Source organism: Podarcis filfolensis (genome assembly GCF_964270895.1).
Source record: "Podarcis filfolensis genome assembly, chromosome: 10".
Taxonomy (NCBI): Eukaryota; Metazoa; Chordata; class Lepidosauria; order Squamata; family Lacertidae; genus Podarcis; species Podarcis filfolensis.
In genome coordinates, this window is record NC_139612.1 from 30,217,320 (window position 1) to 30,243,999 (window position 26,680).

The window sequence follows — 26,680 nt, forward strand, 5'->3', positions numbered from 1 at the left end:
TTCATCTGGAATACATCTTGTTTTTCTGTAGGAAATATTAGAAGTTATATGTTTATATAATTGAGGTGTTTTTATTTTTTCCCCAATGCACAAAATTGCGCTTATTTAGAAATGACTTACTGTAGTTTTAAATTAACACATGTTCTGTAGAGATTTCAGCCTAAAAGTTAATTGCTCCAGATTGCCAGTAGATGGCACTAATTATGTATTCTTTTGAATATTTTAAATAGAATTATCCCCCTTCAAACAAGAAATCTTTCACATGCAGACTTAATCTTGTTTGAAAAGCAATTCTAACCTGGAAAATATATGAATAGTGTTCTACTTGACAATTGAATAATCTAACAATATTTGAGAATTCTTTCCACTTTTGTGCCCCAACATTTTCTGTGAATATGCAGATAAATTTTGTTTTATAAAAACTTTAATCTAAATTTGTAAGGATAAAATCAAACCTTTCTTCATATGGATTTATACAAAACTTTAAAATATATTTTCTGTAGCAGAGCACCATATTTATATAGGGGGAAACTGACTTTGCTTTGCTGTGAGTTTGCATTATATAAGCTCATTCATCTCTTTTTCTCATTCACACTTTATGTTGCTTGCATCACCTTTTGCATGTAGTAGAAAGCTATTCTTCTTGCTCTTAGAAGTCTAGAAAAGTAGAATTACATGTATAATTTTAGTTACATTAATTATTAAGATGTCTGAAAGACATGGATGATTCTTAACACTAAAGTTTTTAAATACTGTGCAGTGCTTAATTGCTACAATATTTAAATACCATTTATAAAATATTTTCTAAGTTCACAGTGGAAATTACCATACAGGTATTGGGCATATCATGTTTTTTTTTTGGTATGTTTTTAATGTTGAATTTTGTTTTCTTTTAATTGACTTTAATAATAATTAGGCAGTTTTAGTGTGAAAATGAACTCTTACAAAGTCGTTAAGTAGCTTGTTGAGACTACTTTAATGATAATGGGAAATACAAAATTCAGCCACATCTGTCAAGCACTAAATATGTTTTGAGTATAATACCTATCAAAAAGGAAGATGCAAAACTGTTCAAATCTAGTGGGGGGTTTTATACAAAAGTCCTTTAGCAGATAGATGTTTTTAAAAATCCTAGTAAGATGTATAGTGAACCTATTTGCCTCAACTTGAGCGTCTCAGTTTTAAACACAGAATTCAAATTGTTGGATATTTAAACTAATTTCAGTCTTTTCCTTGCTGTGAGTCTGTTTACTGTGACCACAACTTGAGAGCTGAACTTGTTCCTGTCCTAGTTATTTAACACATTTTAAAGAGTTCTAGACAATCTCTCTATTAAAAACAACATCCAAACTAGGAGACGAAGGGCCCTTTACTGTTTGAGGTCATCAGTGAGGTGTTTCAGAGAGGCTAAAGTACAGTCTCATATCTTCTGATCTAAAAACGTCCCTCCAATTTGTCCTTCTTGAAGATGGGTCACTGAGTAAGCAATGGTCCAGTTCCAGGAACACATGGTTACATCTGTACCAGTTCAATATTTGGTCAGGAAATAACATTAAGACTGTGCTTTTGACCTTGATTGTTTGTCTTCTGGTGTCTATGTTTGGGAGCTGGATATGGGTGAACCAAGTGAAATTAACTCCAGACACTATAGAAGTAGTAATGATTGGGAGGTTTCATAATATAGAGCATGTTGGCACTCACATCATTGTTCAGAGTGTCAGCAATGTACATCCTCTGGTCACTTAAAGATAAAGGTAAAGGTACCCCTGACCGTTAGGTCCAGTTGCGGACGACTCTGGGATTGCGTGCTCATCTCGCTATACAGGCCGAGTGAGACAGTGTTTGTCCTTAGATAGCTTCTGGGTCATGTGGCCAGCATGACGAAACCACTTCTGGTGAACCAGAGCAGCGCACGGAAATGCCGTTTACCTTCCCGCCGGAGTGGTATCTACTTGCACTTGATGTGCTTTTGAACTGCTAGGTGGGCAGGAGCAGGGACCGAACAACAGGAGCTCACGCCGTCGTGGGGATTCGAACTGCCGACCTTCCAGTCGGCAAGCCCTAGGCTCTGTGGTTTAGACCACAGCGCCACCCGCGGCTTGCAGTGTTTGATGTGCTCCTATATTACTCTTCATTGAGTCCAGATATTCAGGTCGCAGTGGGTAGGCATGTACATTGTGGCCCTCTTTCAGAGATGGAGCTCATAGCCATCGTGCATAGCTTCATAATCCTGACATGATCCACCCTAAGGCACTTTGTGTGGCGCTACCATTGGTAGTGGTTCAGAAGCTGCAGCTGGTGCTGAGCATTTGACCTTTCTTACGTGGAGAGCCTAGTCATAATCACAATGTATTGTGATCGACAGCACTCCAATGCCTGCACTGGCCTCCTGCTGCCTCCCAGACTCAATCTCAGGTGCTGCTGATTATTCCAACGGACCTAAATGATCTTGTCAAAACACACCCCTCTGTTTTATTATATCATGACATTTTTCATTTGAACAGTTCAGTTAAGCCCAACATCTAGTATGTACAAAGTCACAATTGCCCAGGAACTTTGGCAAAACCCAAGTTTCTACACCTGCTTGAAAGTCCAGAAAGACCCCAACACGGCTTACAAATAAGGAAACAGAGAGCAAAACACTATATAGCAATAAAGTGGCATCAGATACTGTATATATAAATACAGAAAAGTACATTTAAAAGTTTTAGAATGCCAGGGATTCCCTATCGTTTCATTCTAGAGTAGAAGTACTCAGGATTTGCTGGAATTTTATTTTTACATTTGTTTGTATTATTATTATTATTATTATTTAAGTCGTAACTAGTTTTGAGTGATGGAGAGGTAGTGTATAAATATTTGAAATAAGTGTGATTTAAAAACAAATAAACTCACTCTTTGAAGGCTAGTTGTTCCTCCACAGTTTTTAAAAGATTTTTCTCCCCAAAGAAAAGCCTGACTGGAATATTGGTAAAAAAATTAGTGAATATTAGAACAGTAAAAATCAGTAGAAAAATACTGGGAAGGTTGTACTGAAATTAATAAAGAATCAATCTACAAAATGTAAGTATGGCAACAATAATAATAAATTTATAAGATATTTTGTAATTTGTTATGTTTTATAAAAACGATACAAATACCCTCTGAAATGATATAATGGATGAATGCAAAGATGAAGTGCAATCCTTCATCTTTTAATTCTTATAAACAAATTAAAGAAGACCTTTTTGTTCAGTCAAACTTTTGGTAGCCAGGGACAAATTGAGATAAGACAAAAAGGGTTTGTTTTTGTTTTTTTATTGGACTTTGGAGCTTTGTTCTACCATTGCTACCTATTATGAACCTCCAGAGATGGAAGTGGGCCACATAAAATAAAATAAGTAGTCTTTTTGTAGCCCTGGATTTAGATTGGAAGCTATGGTAACTTAAATTATAAAATTAAGAGATTGCATAGGGCAACATTGCCTTGTCTGTGGGTTTTTAACGTTGATCCCCAAACAGGTCAAAACAGTGTTGCATGCATGAGTAATGTAGGTTCTTATTTTGCTTTTAGGTAAACTTCTGAAAGACTTATTAGTACAAGAAAACAGCAGAGTCTGTGAATGTAAACCTCCACCACTTGACTTCTTAAAATAATCAACATAACCTTGTAAAGCACAAACCTCACTCACAGTTCGGAAACAATATTTATATTTAAGGTTGAGAAGCCAGGATGTAGGAAAATCTTGCTAATTTGTAAGGTGACCTTTAAGTGCACAAAACCCAAATAATTTGTCGCTTATGAAACAGGACATTCCTGCAAAATTTGGGTGAGTACTTACATAGTGAATCTTGTAAGACAAAGGAATCTGGAATAAAGTCTTTATCCTCCTCCGAAATAAGATTTAAACCAACAATGGGGTTAACAACAGTGGTCTTTCAAAGACTCCTATTAAAATGAGGGCTCTGCAGCAGTTAATGAGAGAGCTCAAAGTAGGAAACTTGAGTTTTTAAAAGAATGGCAAGATCAAAAGTAATTTCTAATCTGTGAGATAAAAGTTTCTTTCTAGTACCTTGCAAGTTAATAACAAAGCTTGCAATGTCTACTGTTTACTCCAATCAAATACTTTTAAATGTTCTTCTTTCTGCCTGCAAAGGGATAATCAGTAGTGACCAGAAGTGTGTATGTTTAAATTTTATATATATATATATATATATATATATATATATATATATATATATATTATATATATATAAAGATGGAAATGGAATAAAGGGGAGGGGAAAAAAGAAACATCTTTCCTTAAATTATTTGAAAGCATCTGTTCTTTAAGCTACTTTTTATGAACACTTCTTAGTAATGACTGACGGTAAAAAAGCAGAAAAGCATCCAATGTTAGGAAATTGCAATCCAATACCATGTAATTTAAACCTGCCGTTTCTTCTCTTGTACTAAATGACATACAGATGGATAACTCTGGTCACTCTACTTTGAGAACACAATTGCTTTCTTTATGAGCATATATCTATTACTAACAAACTTTTGTCAAGACTGTTTATTTCTAATCAAGCATAACTCCTTCAGTAATTAGAAAAACTCATTTTGAAAAACATTAGTTTTTCAGGCCCAGGCTAACTGTAGACACTTCAGAAGTTTTGATTTTCCTAAAACACCTGTGCGGCTTTTGAATATAATTTTAAATACATGTATTTGTAGCCTAACTTCAGTAGTATATGGCCAAAAACTATATAACTATAGGGTATTTAATGCCTTCCCTCCCCACCTGCCCATCCAACAACAGGATTCTTTAAAATATATATTTTGTGGTGATTTTGTCTTGTCAAACAACCCCATATTCATTCTGTTAAAAATAATTAAGTTAGATATTTTGAAAATGTTGACATCTCTATGGTAGCTTTTGTTACGTGAATGGTGCCACAGACCCCCTGAGTGGGCTACGTGGACCCCCAGTTGGGAACCACTGGTCTAGCGCAATGTGAGCAAGCATGAATGAGCCACAACAAACCTTGGGGTTTGTTGAAATCATGGTTTCTAGTTGGCTTGTGTCAGACAAACTATACTTAATATTAACCACAGTTTGTTGGCTCTGACAAAACAACCAAGTGTGGTGTTGTGTTGTTGTTTAGTCGTGTCCAACTCTTCGTGACCCCATGGACCAGAGCACGCCAGGCACTCCTGTCTTCCACTGCCTCCCGCAGTTTGGTCAAACTCATGTTCGTAGCTTCAAGAACACTGTCCAACCATCTCGTCCTCTGTCGTCCCCTTCTCCCTGTGCCCTCCATCTTTCCCAACATCAGAGGCTTTTCCAGGGAGTCTTCTCTTCTCATGAGGTGTAGCAAAAGTCAAAGATTCCAAGTACCTCCTCCTAGTAAAGAAGTGCATAGGGAGAGGCGAAGGAATGTGCAAGGGCTCATTCATGTTGTGCTAAACTGTGGTTTTGAGTAATGTCCAAACACAGCCAATGGCTCTTCCAAATTCTTCCAAACCCTTCCCTATGCTGCTGCTTTCGATAACCTGCTTTTTGTCATTTAACATAGACTGGATCATTTTATTTTGCTTAATCATTTTAATGAGTCGGAAGACTGTTAATAAATCACACCACTGCCACCAAATGTATAACCACTTCAAGGTTTTATTACAATCAAGGGGTGCATAAATCCTGTTAAATAAATAACAACATATTCTATAAGTCAAGGGTCGCCAACTTGGCATCCATGGCTGCAGGGGCACCCTTGAGGTCTTCCTCGGAATCTGCAAAGCCCCTGAGCTGACCCACTCACTGCCCTCTTGGTGATGAATTGGTCACCTTTTTATCTTTTGAAAAGTACACGGAGTGGAATGAGGAGGTGGTTCAAAGAGTGGTCCTTTTTCACTCTCAGCTTTATGTGCTTTTCAAGGTTCAGATTAATTTTACTGGATCTAATGGACTGACTAAAAGTCTTTTTCAAGCAGAATATTTTAATTTCTAAAACAATATACAGAACAAACAATAAAGTAGCAGGCATGCTACTCCATGTAGCAATAATTTGCAGATTAATACATTAATTCTAAGAGAGATTTCTTTATCTCTCTCAGCAGTAGCAGGTAATACTTTCCAATGCCATTAATATTTTGGAAGCTCCTAAGACACAAGAGGAAGTAATCAGGAGCAACCTCCAGAGAAAGTATTTCGAGCTTGCAACAGATTTTACAAAAATCAAATTGATGAGGCAGGAAGGCTTATCTGTTTCTTATCAGCAGCTGGCAATCGTTTAAAATGCTATTCATTTAGATCTAAAATGCAAATTACAGCTTCCAACTGAAGTGCTGTCAGCTATTCTCTTTGATGCAAAGTAAAATTTTAAGCAAAGAAACATTTGTTTCTAAATTAACGATAGCTAGTTACAAAACTTTCAAGTTTCACCGATTTGTGTTTAAACATCATATGCCCATTACCTTTATATCTACAATTTCTTGCAAATACAAAGGCTGTGCTTCTAAGCGTATTTAAAGTTCCATTATGTTTAGGCTCAGGTTGTCGCCTTTTTGTGAATGATTGTGTGAATGTAGAATCTTGCCGATGGTTGTGACTTTTCTGCATTCAGAAGGCTTTGGCTGTATCACATGATCACTGTTCCAATGGAGTCACCCCCCACCTTGTGAACAGCAGACTTTTTTATTATTATTAAAAAAAAGTTGGATTTGAAGAAGCCACCAGCTGAGGCACTCTAATATATTAGAAGCTGATCTGGTCACTGGGAAAGTAAACGCAGAAGCTGTGTTTTGGCTAGAAGCCAAAGCTATTGTTCAGGATTTCAACTAAAAAGACCCCTTCTCCTGTATCCTCTCCCTCTGCAGGGTCACGTAGGGATAAAAAGAACTGTAAGGTGGTCTTCTCCCAGCAAGAACTGCGGAAGCGGCTGACACCTTTGCAATACCATGTTACTCAGGAGAAAGGGACTGAGAGGTAAGGTATGGCCATGTGGTCAATGAGAAACACAGACCGCTCCTCTTTCAATCTGCTGCTGTTTTTTCCTCAGCTGACAGCTTCAAGAAATTTAGCACTTGTTTACTAACTTATACAAATTAACACCACCAAACCAGACAGGAATTTGCGGCGGGGAGGGCAAGGTCACGGACTTCATAAATATAAAAGGAACGCTATTCTGTCCCTTAGCTTCTTCTTGGGGTCTGTTTTCAGTTTACTACAAAATGTGTGGAAGTAATGGCAGTTAAGAGAGTCTTTTGTTGTTGTTGTTTTGGGGGAGGAGGGTGGAGACACCACAGTAAGCAGAACCATAAGGGAAATAGCCCTGTGCCATTTAAAGGTGAAGTTTTGAAGGTGGTCATTGTATGTACAGACAGTTTGGCTGGGGGTCTGCGAGAGTAAGAAGGTAGCATATTTTCATTCCTTTTCCACTTTCTGTATTGAAGCACATGTGGAGAAAGTATTTATTGGCTCATTTGTGGCTGGAATGTCAAATATTTTCAATAACTGCCCTCACATGGCTTTAGACCTTGAAAGCAAGCTCTAAATCCTGGAGAAGGGTGGGGTGGGGGGGGAGACAAGAGAGCTAATTCCTAAGGCTCTCGCCGTGAATATAATTTATCTCAGCTGATTTCTAGAATGAGGAGGAGGTGGCAGTCACCTCGGTCAATGTCTAACCATTTTGCTGCATGCAGGTTTGATCCCCATTTGGCACAGTTGCATATTCCGGCAGAGTTGGACTAGATGATCCTCGGGGTACCTTTCAACTCTGCAATTCTATGATTCTCTGTTTCTTCTGACCATGGAGTTTAAAGTCAGGCCTGCTTCCGTTCCTATAGCAACAGTAGTAGTAGTAACAACGACAACAACAACAACAATAATTTATTTATACCCTCCCCATCTGGCTGATTTTCCCCATCCGCTCTGGGTGGCTCCCAACAGAATACTAAAAACACGATAAAAGATCAAACATTGAAAACTTCCCTAAACAGGGCTGCCTTCAGATGTCTTCTAAAAGTCAGATAGTTGTTTATTTCCTTGACATCTGGTGGGAGGCCGTTCCACAGGGCGGGCGCCACTACCGAGAAGGCCCTCTGCCTGGTTCCCTGTAACCTCACTTCTCGCAGGGAGGGAACCGCCAGAAGGCCCTTGGAGCTGGACCTCAGTGTCTGGGCAGAACTATGGGGGTGGAGACACTCCTTCAGGTATACTGGGCCGAGGCCGTTTAGGGCTTTAAAGGTCAGCACCAACACTTTGAATTGTCCTCGGAAACGTACCGGGAGCCAATGTAGGTCTTTCAGGACCGATGTTAATATGCAATCTTTCATTCTACTCCCATTTCCAAAAATCCTCCTTTGCCACATGTGGGGTCCTGTTTAATTGGCAACAGTCTTCCTGTCGGAGTTGCCTTTTTACTAGACTTTCTGAATGGGGATCACTGGCACTAGGTTGTCTGTACCCCCACAACAAACTGGTGGCGGTGTTTTCCTCCAGCTCAGTAGGCCTTCCAGGCAAGTCGTTTACTGTTGTGTAGAAGATTAGCAAAAATGATTTAGTGTGCACAAACAACCAGGGTTTAGGTCATTTTTTAAAAATCCTGTTTATAAAAAAATATATTGGACCCCCATAAAAAGGGTGAAAAGATAATAAAAACAAGCTGCAGAGCACATAGACTTTTTGTTGGAATAGCACAGCTGAATTGTATTAGTTGAATGACCTCCTAGCCTTTAAGATTGTTAACTTAGAAAAATATTCCCTTAAAGCAGTAATATTCCTTTTCAAATAAAAATATAGAGCTCACACAGCTTGAAATCATGGACCAGTTTTCTTCTCCTCCTTTTCTGTTTGATTCTCTTGGTAGTCCTGCTCAATCTCCCACAAAGATCTTGCACTACTGCATAGTTTAATGCAAAAGATCAAGACTATGATATGGAAATGTTGTTAAGATGTTTAGTATTGAGATTTATTTTAAAATTACCATAATGTTCAGGTGCAAAAAAAGAGAAAAGCGCTTGATCGAAAACGTCTAGCTACTTGTAAGCAATTCTGTACGTTGACATCTGAACAATACTTTCTTTTCATAAACAGGACACATTTATGTTGCTGTTCAGATTTTAATATGCACCTTTTTTGTTTCTGAAGAAAGAACAATAATTCGCAAACCATGAAGTACCATTTATATTGGAACATACCGTATTGGCCTGAATATAAGCCACACTTTCCCCCCAAATTCTGACTGTGAAAAGTTAACGTGCGGCTTAAATTCGCAGCCTTACAAAAATTGGCTTTTACAGTATTGCTGCTGAAACAGACATCTGGTAAAATGGAACGGGTGTGAGTGCAGGCGTAATTTTAAGGGAGCGGCTTATATTCAGGTATTGTCTTTTTTTCTCCCCCGCCCTTGAATTTTAAAGGTGTGGCTTATTTGTGGGTGCGGCTTATATTCGGGCCAATATGGTATAAGAGTTGAACATAACAATTTCAGTGTCAACGCAATGAGAGTTGCCTGTCTGGGTGTCATAATTTTGTTTGATATGCATTTTGTTGTAATGTTAATGAAATGAAGTTCTAACAAAAATTCTTTCAAAGCGTTAATTCTATAATGCAACTGCAAGCTATCACTCTACTTTGGAACACATTTTTAAAATAAAAGCCTGACTAGCTTTTCAGATACCTTTTAATTGCATAACTTTCTAAAGAAATGCCTGAAGTAACTGATATTAGAGATATTAGAGTTTGAAGTCTTGTTTTTTCTGTTCTATTTTACTCCAAGAAGACCCATTTATCTTAAATAGAACCCAATAAGGCAAACATGTATGTACAAAATATTTTTTTCAATGTGTTCCCATTAAGATCCCAAGATGAAATTTTGTAGGTAGATCTTAGAAATATTAAATAGGCAATACATTTTTTTTTAATTTAAAATTTTTTTTATTGTAACTTAAATTTAAAATTTAAAGTAAGTCCATCTTGTGGCATATCATATTAAAGTCCATGAAGTTCTGAAGAGATTGGTGTTTTTAGTTCTGACGTATCTCAATGCTGGGCTGAGCTTTTAAGGTTTTAGTGTAGTCCGACAAGGCCAAAATTGTCATTTTTTTGAAATTTCAAACCCTCATAACTCAAAAATGGGATGAGATAAAAAGCTAAAATTTTAGATTTAAACTTAGTTTTAATATTTAATATTAAGAAAATTGGATGACATGAGGTTATAAAGTTGGACAACTTGATATGAAATAACCTGTTTGCTAAAGTACTGTGTTGCTGTTTTGTTCTAGTGCCTTTGAAGGAGAATACACACATCACAAAGCTCATGGAATATACAAATGTGTTGTTTGTGGAACTCCTTTGTTCAAGTGAGTAAATTAAACATAGTTACAAAATAATGGTGGCTCTGGTTTTTTGAGTGTTACATATGTGCTATAGAGGTGGATGTTAAGGTACTGGTCTCATACTTCATACTGATCTCACTATGGCTGATGCGAGTTGTAGTCCACAATGTGTGGAGGACACCAGGTTGGGAAAAGCTGCCCTGAACAGAAGCAGCACAACTGAACTCCTTGTTGATGGAGAATCTCAATGGCTACGTCAAAACTCAACTGTAGCCCTTGCAAGTAAGACTCGTCTTGAATTCATAGTGGATCAAGGTTCACGCAGAGCAAATCAGCAGTGCAGACACTTTGTAATGGAACCAAAAACACTGGGCTTTATGTGAGCATAGACTAAAGGATGATATAAAAAGCATCAGTTCAGATGTTTGCCAATTCCTTACCATCATAAACAAGAATTTAAACCTATGTTGGAAGTTCATAGTCTAGCATTCATTACATTTCTCCACACAGAGTCAGGGTCATCATTACAACCTCTGCTATATTTGAAGAACCATCACAATTGTAAAATATGGGTAGCAGAATTTGGCTTCCTTCCCATCCCCTGAACTCCATGTTTCCGAGAGTTGCTGTTAATTTTTTGTTCTTTGCACCATTGTAGTCTGTAACTATGTCATCATGACCTGTGAACCAGCTATTTTTGCCAGGAAAGGGAGAATGGTTCTTCAGCACTAAGATTAACAAACTTCACCTTTAATAGATCTGATTTATGCTGCTTCATTACTGTGTGGCACGTAAGGTCAAGGAACACATGAATTTTGCTCTGCAGATGAAAGACCTGAGGTTTCTTGGTACACGTTTAAAATAGAATTCTACCCTTATCAGCAAGGAACCAGTGAAACTCAATCTCACTCTTCATTTAATTTGATCGTTCCAGCAACTTGAAAAGCTACAAGGTATTTAATTGTGACCACCACCACCACTTTTCTATAATGAAATGTGGCATAGTCTTAAAATTATTGCCCAGAAAAATACAGCTTTACATTTGCAAAAATGCAACTGAGTCATTTTGCTTAGGAAATTTACCCACATCTGAAGTGGGGGTAATCTTGGCTTTCCCTGTAATCTTCCTACAGGTAGTTGTGTTATGAGTCCCTGTTACAATAAAAAAAATGCTTTGTTTCCTAATGAATTGTTTTATAGAAACTTGCAGAAAGAGCCCTTTTCTTGCAGAAAGAGCCCTTTGCCTGAGCTTTGTAGCTGGTGGACTGGGGGAATTGCAGGACCTGAGATGCAGAGTGGGCCATGCCCCGGCCTGACTTGGGAGGGGAAAGTTTGATTTTATAGTTTTAACTGATTTTTATCTTTTATACCTTTGCAAACTGCTTAGAGACTATTGTAGCTGAATAGTATATAAATTGTTTAAACACACACACAGAGAGAGAGAGAGAGAGAGGGAAGCCTGACTATTTAAACCATCCATGCCCTGAGGATCAGGCAGTTAGGGGTTTCTTCTGCACCTCATTTGATGTGTCATTGTGGGGCATGGTTTTCACTTTTCGCAGGGCAGTGGACTGGGGTGGAGGTATGTGGTAGATCAGGCATAGGCAAACTCCGGCCCTCCAGATGTTTGGGACTACAATTCCCATCATTTCTGACCACTGCTCCTGTTAGCTGTGAATTGTAGTCCCAAACATCTGGAGGGCCGGAGTTTGCCTATGCCTGTGGCAGATGTCTAATTTAGCTAATTTAACTTTTATTTTCATCACAACTTGGCCTCTGGACTAGTGGTGAAGGAAGAGCCAGTTAGAAGTAGGACAGAAGAAATGTAACAGAATTCGGTAAGGGAATTTAGCAAAGCTAGGATAGGGCTGGCAGTGTCTATTTAATACTTAACTTGTTTACAAAATAACAAATATATATGAAAAACTGTGGTACAGTGCCATGCAATATTAAGCAGAACTACAATGCAGTGCAGTAAAATAACAAGTTTAACCCCCTCCGTTCACCAGCCCCGCCTACCTGCCAACCCCTCTTCCCTTTACACCTGACCAAACCCCTCTACCTTCATCCTTCATCTATTATCCCCTCAAAGTTTCCCTATGCATTTGATAAGAATGGGCAGAATCCAGCTGCCTTTTGTCTGCTCCCTACCACCTTGCCCACATGCTACCCCCTGCACAGGAGCTGCTTGCCACCAGGGGTGATAACTTGAAAAAAATATTTTTTTCGGGGGGGGGGGGTAAGCCCCGCCCCACATTATTGATCACATGATGTGGTGCATGCACACTATTTGAATGACAATGCCCATTAACTTTGGGGTCCCTGCCCCCCTCAAATATTTTATGGGGGGGCAAAGACCCCTCAGCCCCTAGGTGTTGGCTCCAATGCAAACCACCAGCCACCTTTCCCCATTGGCAGCCACCGGCTTTCTTTTGTATAAAGTATACAGGTATATACTAGCTTTCACAGCAGGATTAGCCCCTAAAACACTGCCTATGGTATCTGCCTATATACTAATAATGGCTCTATTAAGTTGTCACTCCTCATGTTGCAAGCGTGACAGCACTAGGTAGGCATATTTGTTTAGGAAATATCTGATACACAAATGGGAAATGAGGTAGCCTGATTTGAATCAAAATTGCCCTGCTTGTGGGAGAGCTTACAAACGAATTCTGCGGGGCTTGTACAGGAAAATGTCCTGTGGATTGTGCCCAAAAGAAACAAAAGTTGGCAGTAAGATTGCTGTCAGAATTCTTTTTTTATTATTATTATAAAAAATACACTATTTATACCCTCAGAGTAATGTGTGAAATTTATGGCCATATAGCAGGCTCACCGAGTTCTGTATACCCACTCACCCGTTCGTGGCCTTGAGCAGGCAATATTCTCTTTACTGGAAGGGTGTTCACTTGTAGTGGAGATTAATGCTTTGATTCATGCTGCTGGTGCACTATTCAGTACTATTAGAATATATTTTTGGCTGAAAATCTTTGCTTCTTTTCCCACCCTTTGAACATATTGAGGGTTTCTTAGTGGAACAAAGCAACCATTTTCCATATATACTGCCCCTTTTTTTCCCTTGGCTTTTCTGACTCTTTCCATCGCCATCTAATGACTTATTCCAGTTAACTTGAAGTTATGGGTTTTAAAAAATAAATTTATAGTGCTTTGCACTAATTTGTTTTTGGGTGGGGTATTTTTATGTTTAACACAGAACAGTTTGCAATTGTTGCTTTGGTGAAAGACCTGTACAACTCCCCAAAGCGCACCAATGTCTTCTTGTGGATTCAAGGAATCTGATATTTCCTACATGGCTTGGGTGCACTTCCATATATTCTATAGGGCAGGGGTGGGAAATCTGTGGCACCTCCAGGTTGTGGGTCTCCCATCAGCCCCAACCAGTATAGCTTGTGGTCAGGGATGTTGGGGGTTGTAGTTCAACAATATCTGTAGGGCCATAGATTCTCCATCAACACCTTACTAAATACGGCTACAGAAATAACAGGCTTTAGGAAGATTCCTACCAATCAGCACTTGGAACTTGCTGTGGCAGGGGGTGTGTGTGTGTGTGCGCGCGTGTGTGCGTGCACATATGTGTATAAACACACACACACACACACACACATCACTGATGGTTAATTTGTGATATAATTCTGGCTAGAGTATGCCCACTAATTGGTTTGAGAGTTAGATCTAGACAATGCTTCTTATAGCTGTTCCTTCGGATAGGACTTGTCATAGCGTTAATTCTGCTTGACAGCACTTCAGCAGCATCTTGAAAGCAATTACCCAACTTGCGTTTTCCCACAGCTGAATTGAGAGCTTCAAAGGCTTCTGAGTTTAGAACTATCATTAAGCTATATCTGAAACATGATGTTCCCACAAAGGCTAATTTCCCCTCTCTTCCCCACTCCTCCCCCTCATTATTAAATCTACAGCCTACTGAGTTCTTTTGTGGTATGCTAAACACATAAGATATCATGTAATAAACAGGCAAAATTGGTAGTATAGAATGGGCATGGTAATTGTATGTTTTGTGTGTACTAGTCTCTTGTTCTCTGGGATTTCCAGCCTTCCCTGTTCTTAAGGGAAACAACCATTTATTTACTGAGGAGACAGATTAACACGCACATTGATTAAAAACCGTCTTATGATGCTTTCCAAAGAAATAAATCTGACAAGTGTGATGATAGAGGATAAATGACATGGTGTTTGTAATTCTCACAATGTATTTCTTCTATTTTTAACTTTATGGAGAGGGGTTGTGGGTTTTTTGTGTGTTCTGTGATTATTGATCAAGGTTTCTAATGTAAAAATACACTGAAAATATGTTTAGGAACAAATGTGTTTACAGATGAGGTGCATTCATCTATAAGTTTGCTATTTGTACTTCAGTCATGGGTTTCTCATGACATAAACAGTTCTTTATCATTAAAGGATTCCCCCCCCCCCTTTCTCTCTCTATTTTAGATCAGAAACAAAGTTTGACTCCAATTCAGGTATGTTTCGGTTTACATTTTTATGTTGACTGTATGCTGTTTTCATGTTGTTCCCCAAAGAGTAATTTATCAGTTCAAGTGCAGTCTTAACTTTAAACAGTCTGGAACAAGCCAATCTTTTGAATAATCTCAGGTTTCAGATTGCCTTAAACAGTGCTATTATTGTGAATGGCAGTGCTTTTATTCCTTTCATAGCTTCAAGTCTCTTTAATTTTACTCTTTTATGTTAAAATGATTGCAAGGAAACCATGTCAGTTCTGCATTAGGTTTTGAATGATATAGCAGGCTGAGAGAAGTGGACTTTGGGAATATTGACTGTTTTAAAAGGATATTTTTCTTCCTGGAGGACAAAGCTATTTCACGGGCATGAAGTCTGAGCAGCCAATACATCAGGAAACAGGTTATTTGTCACCAAATTTTCATGACATGTCCATGTATACTTGCATGCCAGACAAGGCTATAGATTTCTCTCTAGGTGGTTAATTTAAATGTCTGTTTCTTTTAGATATATAAGAAATATTGATGTCATAGGCTCTAAAAAGCAAAACATTCCAAAAGTTAATTTAAATTGAGCAGGAGAAAGTATGCATTCTAGCAAACTGGCTGACTTTCTTAAATCAAGGGTGGTGGTAGAAGAATCTGAGTTGCATTTCCTTCAGCAAAGTTTAATGGTAAAATCTTCTTTCCTGCTGAGAAGTTGAAGTGGCTTCCCTATAATTAAAGCTCTCTGAATTCTTTGACAGAGGCTTTCCATTTAGATTTTTCAGTGATTCTGTTTAGCCTTACTATGAGAATTAACAGGCAGCAGCACCTTGATACAGTTTACTTGTGTCTACATATGTTAATTCAGAACTGAGAACACTGTGCTATATCCTATATACAATATGTAGAACAGACTTGCCCAGTTAAAACATTAAATCTTTGTAATGCTGCTGTAAATTCATTGCATTTTGTGCCCAAGGGGTGAGTTAGCGCTGCATAATAGCCCTTAATTATGGGAAGGATCCCTAGATCTGTGGAGATCTGAATCTTCAGCCATCACAAGAACTCTGGAATTCTGGAATATGGCTGTAGACCAGGGACAGGCATAGGCAAACTCGGCCCTCCAGATGTTTTGGGACTACAACTCCCATCATCCCTGACCACTGGTCCTGTTAGCTAGGGATGATGGGAGTTGTAGTCCCAAAACATCTGGAGGGCCGAGTTTGCCTATGCCTGACCTGGGATGTGGAAGAAGTCATGGCTCTCTTAAAGTTATTGAATTCTAACTCCCATGAGGCCCAGCCAGCATGGCCAATTGTTAGGGATGATAGGCACTGCAGTATCCAGAGGACCGCCAGTTCCCTACCCTTGATTGCCAAGCTTTGTAACCTTTAGTGTATATGTGCATATCTTACTGGGAAGTACACCTGAAACATAGCCATGCATCATTACCTGTTCTTGCATCCCCCTTCTTATAATTACGTGGTTGTAGTAGTAGCTGCTACAACATGGCTGTTTCCTTTGACATTAAGGTAATGAAGAAACCCCAGGGCAGGTGGGAGGAAGTGACAGTAGATGGAAGAGATGCCTAGTAGCTTCTTCAAACATGGCCTATGGTCTTCCATGATACTCAGCAGGGCACAGGGCCATCTTTGCCTGGGGGTGCAATGGGTGCGAGGCACCCGGGTGCCGAATTTTGGGGGGCTCCAGGGGCCCCCGCTGAAACCGCCTAAGCTCTTAACCTGTTATGAAATAATAAATAATTTTGATCAAGCTAGAAAAAATACATATATGCCTAGGTATTACTGAAATGTATACCTACTGTTTCACTGAAGGACTTTCGACTTTGTGTGCTCATTTACCCAAGACGCACTGCGCCAGCGGCGGCGCTTGTCGTTCACAACGGCGCCGTGCACGCGGAATTAACTCTTACATCAAAATATTATGTAACGTATTGTATTGAGCTGCTATGCGGCAGCGGGGGTCAGTGGCACCTTTGACACGACTGATGTTTCCCCTAAGTAGGTGCCTAAACAATACTTATAAGTTTAAGTGTGGTGGTGTTGTATACTTAAGTATAAGTGTATTGTAAATAAATGAGTAAATAAAAAAGTTTGTTTCTTTTTCCTCCCTTCTTTCGTAAACAAGAGATAAGGCGTAAGCGTGGTATCTGACATAAGCATAATGAAAGTTAATTTGGGGGCTAAACTAAATTTGGGGGCTCTGGTCGGATCTTTGCACCCCGGCGGTGCATATGTTGAAGACAGCGCTTGCAGGGCAGGTGGTATTGCAGTTGTTCTGGTGCCTCCACAATGTACAGGAAGAAGTGGGATGGAGACCACATTTAGGTTTTATCATAAGATATGGAATAAGCTGGATATATATATATATATATATATATATATATATATATATATATATTATACACACACGCACACACACACACACACACACACACACACACACACATATGCTTATTATCATTGACCTCAGAATTGTGTGAATATCCTAGCAGGTTTTCTCAACTCCTGGATAGAATATGACAATTTTGATGAATAAGTCTACTTGTTTTACTTTTTCTTGGGTCTGCTATTACAATTTCTAGCTCATTTAATTAAAGAGGCTCATTTCTTGAATACTGTTTTTGTTGCTCTGCTTCTGCACACTAGTCCAGAGCACACATTTTCTCCTTCCTTGGACAATTCCCTCTGTTGGAGAGGAAATGTATTTGGAAAAACCATTTATAAGGCACAAATAGCTTGATAATTTCTGTGATTTTTTTATTTTTTTGTGGTGAAAATAACATGAAGAATTACACAGATTTATTTCCTTGTAATAAAAGCAGAGTCTGGCATGCAGTTATGAAAGGACCAATTTATTAATTTCAACTACAAAATCTGGAAACCTCGTACAGGGCTGAAAGACTGAGGAAAACATTGTCTATGCAACATGAATTTGAACCGAACATTTAACTTCAAAGTGAAACAAAAATTTAAATTAATGTTTGATATTCATCATGCAAATGGCTATAACATCTGTACAGAAATGCACATTCTTCACTTTGATGGCCAGAAGTTTATTTACTTTAGTAACACTGTAATCTTTTGCTGAAAGAAATTCGCCACTCAATGTAGATACTCCTGTGTAAGAAAACAATTGTATTATTTTCTGTTTTTGAAACTTAGTGTCATAGAATAAACTGATGCATAGATTAAAATGTTGCACTATACTTTTAACTTTAAAGAGGTAAGAAATTGAACTAATCGGCATTTCATAAACAGCTGATTGAAGGGAAAGAGGTACTTCTATGGAAATCCAGCTTGCCTTGTGGGGAAAAGATTTAAGAGCACGAAGAGTAGTTGCTGGCAAGCAGGAATCATGCTAATATTCAATAATAATAATAATAATAATAATTTTATTTTTTATACTGGGCTGAGGCCGTTTAGGGTTTTAAAGGTCAGCAGCAACACTTTCAATTGTGCTCGGAAACGTACTGGGAGCCAATGTAGGTGTTTCAGGACTGGTGTTATGTGGTCTTGGCGGCCAATCCCAGTCACCAGTCTAGCTGCCACACTCTGGATTAATTGTAGTTTATGGGTCACTTTCAAAAGGACTGTGTCTCATATATATTGTACATATGATATTAATGCTTTATTATTTATTCCAGTAAAAGAGACGCGGGTGGCGCTGTGGGTTAAACCACAGAGCCTAGGACTTGCCAATCAGAAGGTCAGCGGTTCAAATCCCCATGACGGGGTGAGCTCCCGTTGCTTGATCCCTGCTCCTGCCAACCTAGCAGTTCGAAAGCACGTCAAAGTGCAAGTAGATAAATAGGTACCGCTCCGGTGGGAAGGTAAACAGTGTTTCCGTGTGCTGCTCTGGTTCGCCAGAAGCAGCTTAGTCATGCTGGCCACATGACCCGGAAGCTGTACGCCGGCTCCCTCGGCCAATAAAGCAAGATGAGCGCCACAACCCCAGAGTCGGTCACGACTGGACCTAATGGTCAGGGGTCCCTAACTATTTATTCCAGTAACATCTTTTGTCCAGTATTCTGCAGCTTACATAGGTTGGCTTCATATGTTTGGGTTTCCTTGTGAGTGATGAGAGAGATATCTTTCTTTAGTAGCATTATCTATCTCAAGTAATGTGCTCCAGCTTCCAGAGCCATTGTACAGTAGGGAGCGCATTGCTTCCAAAAGACCACAGTGGAGAAACAAGTGGTACAGTTCTTACAGTGGAGTCCTGTGTTTGTTTACTTGGATGTATGTCATATTGTTCCAAACTATGAAAGAAAATGTTTATTTAGTTTTTGATGACTGCATCTCTACTTGGATCAGAATTTCACTATGTTAATGATGATATATGCTTCTTCCTTCTTTGACGACCACTCATAGCTGAGTAAGATTGTCTTCCACGAACACAGTCTTAACGGTATATCCGTAGGTGACTGTAGAGGCCAATTCTGGATCCACATGTCCTTCCACAGTAGGTTGGCGGGCAGGAGTTGATCATGGTGAGGGTTTGCCAAATGTGCCTTTCTCTTAGCTTGTTTCTCTCTTTCGTCCTGAGTTCGAGTGTCTTCAAAGTCCATGACACCTTTGGTAAAGGCTGTTCTCCAGTTGGAGCTCCCGCAGGCCAGTGTTTCCCAGTTATCTGTGTTTATACTACTTTTTATAGGTTTGCCTTGAAACTTGAAACTTCTTTTGTTGGTCACCAGCATTAAGCTTTCCATTTTTAAGTTCAGAATAGAGTAGTTGCTTTGGAAGACAATAATCAGGAATCCAAACAACATGACCAGTCCAACGAAGTAGATGTTGAAGAACCATTGCTTCAGCACTGGTGATCTTTGCTTCTTCCAGTACACTGGTATTAGTTCACCCGTCTTCCCAAGTGAAGTTGTTGTGTAAGTTCAATTCCTCCCACTTTACAGACTTTTGCAGGTATCCCATCAGGTCCACTGGCTTTGTTGTTTTTCATTTGGTTTGTTGTTTTTCATTTGGTTTCATTTGGTTAATATGAACAGCTCTCCCAGATTTGGAGATCCTGCAAGCTCATCTCTAATTTGTTTTTGTGGAATTTGTGAGAGGACCTTGGCTTGAGTGTTCATTTGCACCTTGGTTTCCTCACTTGAAGCCTGTGTTGAGGTATAATCTTGATAGCCATCGTGATATGTATTAATTGGTGATCTGTCCAGCAGTTGTTGGCACTCGTCATAGCTCTGGTAAAGAGCACATTATGGCAATCTTCAGCTCAATTACATAGTCTAAGAGGTGCCAGTGGTTTAACCGAGGGTGCTTCCATGATATATGCAGAAGTATGCTCAAGTGAGTTCAGTGGGACTTACTGCAAAGTAAGTGTCCATAGGACTGCATTTTCGCTGTGGCATAAGTGCTTGTGAACTGGAGTGCACTTGGAGTTAACCTACATACAGGTGCAAAGGCCAGGAACTATACAGCATAGAAATAGGCTTGTGGTATTTCTGTGCAGAGTGTATTTTTATGCGAGATAAGAACAGAGTGACCCATTCACAACAGCAGTGCTTGGGACTGTTTCCATAATATTGTTATGAATAGATCACTCTGTTCTTAACTTGTAGATGTTTGGGCTCTACATAGAAATACGGCGTATCTCTTGTTATCCTTTGCATTTTTCTGTACCTGAAACCTTTTGTCTGAATCCCAGACATGACTACTTAGCCCTATTGTGTCCAGCGAGGCTTACTCTCAGACACATTGATCACACTGGCTACAACCTTCCTGCTTCACAATGGGTGCTTTTTTATACTCTCTTGTGTGACTGCAAAATTAATCTCCATACCTTTTTATGAAAAAGCAGGATCTTGTTCTGAGATCTGAGAGCTCAGGGTGGAATATATGGATAAAATTAACAATATAATATCCCAACCATCTCTTTATTGTTAGAACTAATAATGTCAGTTCTGGGATGCAGATGGGGATCTACCTTTAAACAAAAATGTGGCATGGATTGATAGGTTTCTTGAGGTCCCCAGCCCTTTCATGTATTTTTAGACAATAGGGATGTGTGGCATAAGGTGTGGAAATTTGAATCTTCAAGGCCTGTTTTGATTCTCGCATCTGGACAGGCTTGCAAGGTGTTTTGAAGGCCTTCTGTGAGAACTTTGCCTTGCTGGTGTTTGGAAATCAGGCATTTCCCCTGAAACAGATTGTCTTGATGGCTCCTCACCCTCTCCCCTGCGGAGATGTGGACTGTGTGTTACCTCTTCAGTAGTTTTATAGAGGGAATCCTACTGAGTGCACCTGGCATTTATGGACAATTACATCAGGGGCATGTGCAAACCTTTTGGTATGCTTGAGTTTTTCAAGGGATGGAAATGCACCACTCATTTTTAGTTTGTAGAGGAGCTTGTGCCTAAGAAATGATACCGTTTCCCATAGTGGAAACAAGTGTGCAAAAGAACTGAAGCCCAAGAAGAGAACCTTGAAAGATGGGCACTAACTTTGTGAGCATGTGAACAAAGACAAAAGTTTAGAAGATGGTTACATGTGGCTGGCATGGAGGTGCTTAAGAGATGGTACTGGGGCTAGGCCACTTAGTTCCTTCTGAGTCCCTTGTAGGACAGAGTTCTCTAGGGTGAAGGCTTATAAAGGAGAAACTTGAACACTAACAAATCACAATTTCCTTTGGAGCCCTTGCAAGTGGGTACAGAGTAAGTAAACTGAGGTTGTGAGCAAAATACAAAAATTGAGAACACCAAAAACTGAACATCAGTTCTAATTGGAGATTCCTCTAAAAGTGTGTGTCTGTGAGGTTGTAATTGGGGGTGGGGAGCACTGTTCTCTGGTGCATCTTTTGCCTTTTAAGGATACCTATTTATCTTTACCTATGATCCGCTTCCTTATTTGTAAATAATACAAACATTACAAAGGCACTAGAGCTCTGCAGTTGGACTTCTGGATTCTGCACACAGGTCTGATGCTGTCTCACCTTGTATGTTGTTTCTGAAGAACGTTAATTGCTCAGATAAGCCTTGGCGTCCAGCCCGCTTCGGCTGCACAGTTCTGCTGGGCTTCCGGACTTCAAAGGCCACATTCCAAAGGCTCTGAGCAAACGCAGAGTTTAACGAGCGGCAAGAGAAAGCTGCAAGCTCCAATGCGTTCTTCAGTGTGCTTAAATAAAATCCACTCAGGATATTAGCAGCTAGAAGCAGTTTTTATTTACAGCAGACTATCCATTGTCTATCACAGCGAACAGCATCGTGAAAAACGCGTCCTCTCTCCTCAAAAGCGAAAGTAGAGAGAAAGAACAAAGGCTGGAGACTCTCGGATATGACGTGTCTCCCCCCTCCTCCCAATTTGTAGGCAGGGCGTACACTCTGAGCTGTTTAACCCTGTAAGCTCAGGTTCTCCTCACACCCCCCTCTCGCTCTGCACTACTGTGGGGAAAGTAGGTACAGAACTTACCCCCAACTCCAAACCACCACAAAACTCCCCATGACGCTGGAAGCTTAAAGGTTTGGTAAATCCATCGGCCAAGTTATTGTGACTGGCACAATACTTCAGCCGAATCAAACCTGACTGAACACTCTGACACACATTTTGGAAGCGTATGTCCAGATGCTTGGTTCTGGCCTTAAATTGCGCAGATTCAGCCAATTTCAAACAAGGTTGATTGTCTTCCCAAACCGTGATGGGCAAGCTACAATCCCCATAGATCTCTTGCACCAAGCATCTATAGAACTCTAGTTCCTGACACAAATCAGACAGTGCACTGAATTCAGCCTCAGTAGAAGACAGCGCAATGAGACTTTGCTTCCGGGACTTCCACCCAATTAGTGACTTCCCAAACTTTACCACTAACCCAGACACAGACTTGCGGTCCTGCAAATTTGCCCAGTCACTGTCCGCATAGCATGTGAGCTTTGCCTCACCTTCAGCTGGCAGCTTAAGACAGAAGTCTTTGGTATGCTGCAGGTAGCGCAGTACCCGCTTGATACTGTGCCAAGCACTCACACTGGGCTTTGACGCTTCCCTACTTAGCAGGTTGGTAGCAAAGGCAATGTCTGGTCTGCTCCATTGGGACAGATACAACAGACTACCTAGAGCTGACTGAAAGAGCTCAGCATTCTCAAACTCGGCACTTTCTGCTTGCTGGTTATCTTTCACAAAGTTCGTCTCTATGGGTGTCCGAACTCCTGCACAATCGGACATTCTGAACTTCTCAAGCAACTGCTCAATCTTGCCTTTCTGACTGAGCAAGAAGCTACCATCCTCAGTTCTCACTATCTTCACGCCTAGGTAGATCTTTACTGCACCCAGGTTCTTGAGCTGAAACCGTTTCCCAAGCTCTTTGGCAAACTTCTGCACCTGTTTGTCTGCCTTTCCAATGTGGATGATGTCATCAACAAAAAATAACACCAATTCCTGTGTGTCTCCTGATCCTCTAAGGAACAGGCAACTGTCAGCAAGACTCTTCCTGAAACCTAGCTTCTCCAAAGCTTCATTCAGGCACAAGTTCCAATTCCTGGCCGACTGCTTCAGGCCGTAAATTGACTTGTGAAGTTTCCACACAGTACCTTGCTCATTGCCCTCAAACCCTGGAGGAGGAAGCATGTACAAATCCTCCTGGAGGTCTGAGTTCAAGTAAGCAACGTCCACATCAAAATGATGCACCAGCAACCCTCTCTGTGCAGCAATGGCCAAGAGCAAACGTAGAGATTCACTCCTACAGGTGGGAGCATACGTTTCCGTATAATGCAACCCCCTGCGCTGCGTGAATCCTCTTACCACTAATCTGGCCTTATACTGCAGTTCTCCTGTCGCTGTGGGCTTAAGACGGTAAACCCAGCGGCTACCCACGGCCCGGTTTCCCACCGGCAATTTCGTGAGGGAGAACACACCTAGAGACTCCATTGAGTTCATTTCCTTCTGCATCGCCTCATGCCATTTCCTGGCTTCTTCCTGAGGCAGTTTCTGAACATCCTCAAAACTCTCGGGTTCACACTGTGCCATTCCGACCCACACGCTAGTGACGGCAAACCTTTCAGGAGGTTTCCCCTTGGTCGTCCGAGCTGAACGGCGCAGCACTACTTCAGGAACCCCCTCTGACCCACTGGGGCCAGCCAGAATGTCCTTGGCATAAGAGAGCTCCCCCTCTGACTTACTGCGCCTTCTGGACTTCTCAGCCGAACCTGTGGGGGAAGATGGAGCACTGCGTTGCTCAATCTTCACAACCTTGGGAGAAGTTCTCCCCTCTGCCTGCACTGGGTCTGAACTCTGAGCCTCAGTAGCAGGTTCAACCTCTTCCTCTCCTTCATCGGCAGAGTCAAGCAGACTCTCTGACAGGATGTCAGGGTTCCCATGTATCCTTGCCCAGCCACTCTGCTCACAGAATTCAGCACTGTTGCTGAGCAGAATTCTGGACTGATTCCCTGACGGATAAGCAAACCTCCACCCCTTAGTCCCTGGCTCATACCCACAGAAAATCATCTTTTGGGACTTGGGTTCACCTTTCTTGCGTTTGGCCTTTGGTATGAGGACCCAAGCCTCACAGCCAAAAACGCGGAAGTAGTGCACTTTCGGCTTCTTTCTGTGCAGCAAGAAGTACGGTGTGTCACCTACCACTGAATTGAACGACCTGTTCAGAATACAGTTGGCCGTTCGCCAAGCCTCCCCCCAAAAGCGCTGTGGGAGCCCGGCATCAAACAAAAGAGCTGCGGACATCTCCCCTAGAGTCCTGTTCCATCTTTCCGCAATCCCGTTCTGTTGGGGAGAGTGCGGAGAGGACAATCTGTGTTGAATCCCCTTTTTGCGGAAGAAACTTTGCAGTGCAGACCCAGTGAACTCCCCACCGTGATCGCTCTGAAAGTTTTGCACCCGTGTGGAAAACTGCAGTTCCACAGCCGCAATCCAGTCTTTGATTAGCGGCGCAGCTTCATTTTTGTGTCGGATCGTGAAGGTCCAGGAATTCCGTGTATGGTCATCAATCAGAACCAGCGCATAATTGGCTCTGCCCATACTGGTCACAGACATCGGACCTGACAAATCTGCATGAATTAATTGAAAAGCCCTAGTGGTCACCCTCTCAGATCTTGGGTATGTGCACGTTTTCACCTTTGCGGACTTGCACGCTCTGCAATCTAGAAACTTAGCACATGATTTCATTTTGCACCCTTGCGTACACTCTGGGATCTTCTTCACTGACCCCCAGGACACGTGACCCATGCGTCGGTGCCATAAGTGAGCACACGCATCATGAACTGGAACGTTGGCACACTGTGCTCGAGCCACCTCCGTGTCACCTGTACCTGCAAAAGAAGCATCTATCACAAACAGCCTGTCTTTACATTCAACACTGACTAGTGGCTATCCATTCCTAGAAATAGAACACCTATTGTTCTCAAAACACACTTTGTAGTTCTCAGCAAGAAGGGCGCTGACAGACAGCAACGCGCACGACAGTCCTGGAACAACAAAAGCTTGGATCGAATCCTGTAAGAAAGAACAAAACAGTGAGCCAGTCTGCGTGAGTGGGTGTCGAGTCCCATCTGCTAAACAGACAGTCTTCCCAGAAGTTACAGAGGTGCAGTTCTCCAGGAATCCTGCAGATGGCACCAAATGATGGGAAGCTCCACTGTCTATGACAAAAGTCAGCACAGCATCCTGTTGACAACTCTTGACTACAGCCATAGAGGCTGCCAAATGTTTATGTTCAGTGTCTCTGCCAGCTGCCTTCGGCTTGCCTTTCCCACGCTTTGAAGAAGAGCCCTTTATCTGGTTGCTACGGGAGAGGGCCTTCGGCTGTTCCTGTGCCTCCACTGGACATTCCTTCACCAGATGGGAGGGGGAGCCACAGCGATAACAGCGGCGACGCGTAGCAACAGCACTCACAGCTCCCTCTTCAGCCATTTCTGCGTTCCCAGCACCCCCACCTTTGGGTGCACAGCTTGGGCCTGCACGCTCCCCAGCACTCTGGTTGCAGGCCTCAACATCACACGGCCCCTCGGAGACAAAGCAGCTACTCCCAGCTGTAACTTCAGGAACATGGCCAGCAGCCCCCTCTGGGCTCTCAGCTTCCTCCCTGCTCTTGGCTTTCTCCCGGCCCTGGGCTCCTGCTGAGCTTTCACACAGACTCCTCAGCACCTGCCAGGCGGCCTGAGCCGACTCAACGCCCTCCAGGTGGGGCAACAGCAAAGCGTCCACGCTTGCTCTCAACATGCAGAGCTCTCTGTGCATTCTTTGCTCTCTATCTTCCAGCAAAGCAGCCTCCAAGTCTGCTGCGTCATCTTCAGCAGCAATTGGCATGGGTGGGGCCGGCTCCTTTTGGGCTATACTCCAGAGCCCTGTGGCCAAAAACCACCCCCTTACTCTCCTAACCCAGATATCCCAGGACTGGGTTGTGAGCTTTTCAAACGGGACATCATAAAAGTCCTGGAGCTCAGCCATCTCCTCCCCCAGTGCCCCCTTGGGGCCTTGGAGTACTCACACGCACCAAACCGGCTCCGAGGATAGGCCTCCGGCGTCCCTTTGCAGCACACAGCTTGCAGCCAGCCTCCCTGCTTTCTCCCAGGCAAAGCCTCAAAGCAGGACTTTTTTTCTTCTGGCAGCAAAAACAGCAGCTTCTCCTAATTGCAGTTACTGTCTCCCATAACCTGAAGAATGTTAATTGCTCAGATAAGCCTTGGCGTCCAGCCCGCTTCGGCTGCGCAGTTCTGCTGGGCTTCTGGACTTCAAAGGCCACATTCCAAAGGCTCTGAGCAAACGCAGTTTAACGAGCGGCAAGAGAAAGCTGCAAGCTCCAATGCGTTCTTCAGTGTGCTTAAATAAAATCCACTCAGGATATTAGCAGCTAGAAGCAGTTTTTATTTACAGCAGACTATCCATTGTCTATCACAGCGAACAGCATCGTGAAAAACACGTCC

The 26,680-nt window shown here is 41.5% G+C and overlaps 1 protein-coding gene across 5 annotated transcripts in view; it reads left to right on the forward strand.

The window, feature by feature from the left end:
- The window catches only part of MSRB3 (methionine sulfoxide reductase B3), a 63,959-nt gene that overhangs the window by 15,249 nt on the left and 22,030 nt on the right, over positions 1–26,680 (forward strand). For all 5 annotated transcript variants that reach the window (XM_083574735.1, XM_083574736.1, XM_083574737.1 and 2 more), the window contains 3 exons: positions 6,839–6,947; positions 10,247–10,324; positions 14,771–14,799. In XM_083574735.1, coding sequence (XP_083430861.1) covers positions 6,839–6,947; positions 10,247–10,324; positions 14,771–14,799 — 216 coding nt within the window. The remainder of the gene's footprint in view (positions 1–6,838; positions 6,948–10,246; positions 10,325–14,770; positions 14,800–26,680) is intronic.